This window comes from Perkinsus marinus, assembly GCF_000006405.1.
Source record: "Perkinsus marinus ATCC 50983 genomic scaffold scf_1104296965204, whole genome shotgun sequence".
Taxonomy (NCBI): domain Eukaryota; phylum Perkinsozoa; order Perkinsida; family Perkinsidae; genus Perkinsus; species Perkinsus marinus.
Genome location: NW_003204414.1, coordinates 1 through 2,783, shown reverse-complemented (window position 1 = coordinate 2,783; position 2,783 = coordinate 1). Strand labels below are relative to the sequence as shown.

At 47.9% G+C, this 2,783-nt stretch overlaps 2 protein-coding genes across 2 annotated transcripts; both read left to right on the top strand.

Annotated features, from left to right (window-relative positions):
- Nucleotides 1–36: 36 nt before the first annotated feature.
- Pmar_PMAR008512 (alcohol dehydrogenase, putative) lies at nt 37–694 on the top strand (the record flags this gene model as incomplete). Its single annotated transcript, XM_002769656.1, has 2 exons — nt 37–48; nt 101–694. The coding sequence occupies 2 exons, from the start codon at nt 37–39 to the stop codon at nt 692–694; spliced, it is 606 nt and encodes a 201-aa protein (XP_002769702.1).
- A 320-nt stretch (nt 695–1,014) lies between these two features.
- Nucleotides 1,015–2,001, top strand: Pmar_PMAR008511 (Alcohol dehydrogenase, putative; the record flags this gene model as incomplete). Its single annotated transcript, XM_002769655.1, has 1 exon — nt 1,015–2,001. The coding sequence occupies one exon, from the start codon at nt 1,015–1,017 to the stop codon at nt 1,999–2,001; it is 987 nt and encodes a 328-aa protein (XP_002769701.1).
- Between the last annotated feature and the right edge of the window lie 782 nt (nt 2,002–2,783).

Genomic DNA, 2,783 nt, shown 5'->3' with positions numbered 1-2,783 from the left:
GCTGAGTATTCGATCGCTAATACTGCGAGATAGCCCATGTGCCCAAGGGTGACCCCAAGGTCGCTGCATCTCTACCTGTTGCTAGTCTGTCAGCTTACAGGCCCTTAGACGGGGTGGTGTTACTGAGGCCGGCAAGAATGTGTTGGTCATTGGTGCCAGTGGTGGGACCGGCTCGAGTGGTGTACAGATTGCCAAGGCACTCGGTGCTAAGGTTTACGCTGTCTGTAGTGGTAAGAATGTTGACTTTGTGAAGTCCCTGGGAGCTGATGTCGTTATGGACTACACCAAGGAAGGCTTTGAACTCCCCAATGATGACTGTCCTGCGGGCACCATCGATGTTGTCTATGATACCGTCACGAGCCCGGAGGATGTTAACTATGAGCCGACCGCTCGGAAGACTCTCAAGAAGGGCAGTATGTATATGGCTATCAACTCCCCCAGCCGTATTGATTGGTTGAGGTTCATCCTGTCGAAAAGTCTTCCCTTCAATGTTCAGAGGTCGGGCTATTCCATGTGCCTTTCGGACTTCAACACTAAGGATTTGGATTACCTTGCTAAATTGGTCGCTGAGAAAAAGCTCGTGATTCAGTTCGCAGAGGTGCTGGACTTCAGCGAGGAGAACTGCAAGAAGGCCTATGAGTTACAGAAGAGTCGAAGAGCTAAGGGGAAGATCATCCTCGAGATGGAACATTGAAAGTGTCTTGCACTAAAGCGTTATTTGCTGCTACAGTCGTGATGGTCAGTCGACTGGTAACTTCTGTCATTCTCTTCTTTTCATTACAAAAACTTATTAAAGTAAACACCTATTGAGATTACTGTAAGTAGAGCAGTGTTGTATGAAGTAGAGGGCAAGTGGTAAGGGAAAAGGCTATTTCCTTGTGATGAGAAAAGGGACAGCGGTTGTGTCGTATCTTCCTCACAGCGCTGGCGGCCTTACAAGGAGCCGTAGAAGTATTCGATCATTAGGTAGTGTATTGACAATGTTGTTTCTCAGATTTGTTCAGTTTTCTATCAATGAGAGCATTCGTGTACGACTCGAGTGGTTCAGGAATGGGGTGGAGGGAAGATCAACCGATGCCTCTGCCGACTGCCTCCCAAGTTCAAGTCAAAGTTCTTGCTGCTGCTACTAATCCCATTGACTTGAGACTCGCAGCTCTTCCTGGGGTTTCGAGGTGGTTACGTGGTACAGCAGTGGGCTTCGACTTTGCTGGGCGGGTCACTATTGGCTCGGCTGATTACAAGGTTGGCGATCTCGTCTTTGGTAAGACCAAGTCTGGTTCTATGGCTGAATTCGCGACGGCGAATGTGAGTGAGATAGCCCATGTGCCCCAAGGGGTTGACCCCAAGGTCGCTGCATCTCTACCTGTGGCTAGTCTGGTCAGCTTACAGGCCCTTAGACGGGGTGGTGTTACTGAGGCCGGCAAGAATGTGTTGGTCATTGGTGCCAGTGGTGGGACCGGCTCGAGTGGTGTACAGATTGCCAAGGCACTCGGTGCTAAGGTTTATGCTGTCTGTAGTGGTAAGAATGTTGACTTTGTGAAGTCTCTGGGAGCTGATGTCGTTATGGACTACACCAAGGAAGGCTTCGAACTCCCCAATGATGACTGCCCTGCGGGCACCATCGATGTTGTCTATGATACCGTCACGAGCCCGGAGGATGTTAACTACGAAGCAACCGCTCGAAATACCCTCAAAAATGGCGGTATGTATATCGCTATCGAAACACCCAGTGTTTTTGATCGTGCCAGATTTTGGCTGTCTCGACTGAGTGGTCGCGACCTCCAGAGAGCTCAATACTCGATGTGGGTGGCTCAATTCATTCACGAGGATTTGGTCAAGCTCGGAGAACTTACTGTTGAAGGCCATCTCCGTATCGAATTTGCAGACGAGTTACCGTTCAGTAAGGGATCGTGTGCTAAGGCTTACCAACTCCAGAGGAGTCGTCATGCTAGAGGGAAGATAGTGATTGTTTTCGAGGAAAATACCGAGGAAAGCAAGTGAAAACTTGGTTGACCTATTGCTGAGCTGTTGTGAATCCTTATAGAAGTTTCTTTCTGGCATGTCGTTGAGTGTGTGACTTACTAGACTTGCTGTAAGTCGAGTCGGCGCTCAAGTTGGTGATTTGGGCCTTCTCATGAGCACAGACAGGATCCATTGACTTTGCTGTGCCAGGTTCGTGCGGTAGGGATGGTTGTCCACCTGTTCTCATGGGGACAGTTCTTGTGTGCGGTTCATCATTTCTCAACTAACTACACCTTTTCAACTATTTAGAGGAGTGGCTGGAATAGAATTTAAGATTATCGTTAAGTAACTTCAATTTAAACGTAGGAGAAGTTGCGGAACTCCAATTTGGATACAACTATCTGGGGAAATTTTAGTTTTGAAAACAATTTTAAAACTCGTAATTATGGAAAAGCCGCATTAAATTCCAGCTCTCTGCCAACGTTGCGTTAGTGAGTTCTTCGAAGCTGTTTTCTGTGCATTGTGGAAGTTGTGATGGGCCATCACTAATGGCACTGGAATGATTCGAATTTCGAACTAAATCAGATGGCGTTCTCCTCGAAAGTCTAACATTGGCCTAACGTTCAAATAATGCGGAAAAAGAGCGAATCACCACCCCGGTATTCTTGCAACTGCACTCATACTCGAGCTTTGCGCGGCATCATCAGTGGTGTGTCATTCGATACGCACGGGCTGATGAATGAATCATCTGCATCGGTGACTGGCCGTTGCTGTTCCGATTCAAATTCCACAATCCAGGCCATTACGTCTCTGATCGATCT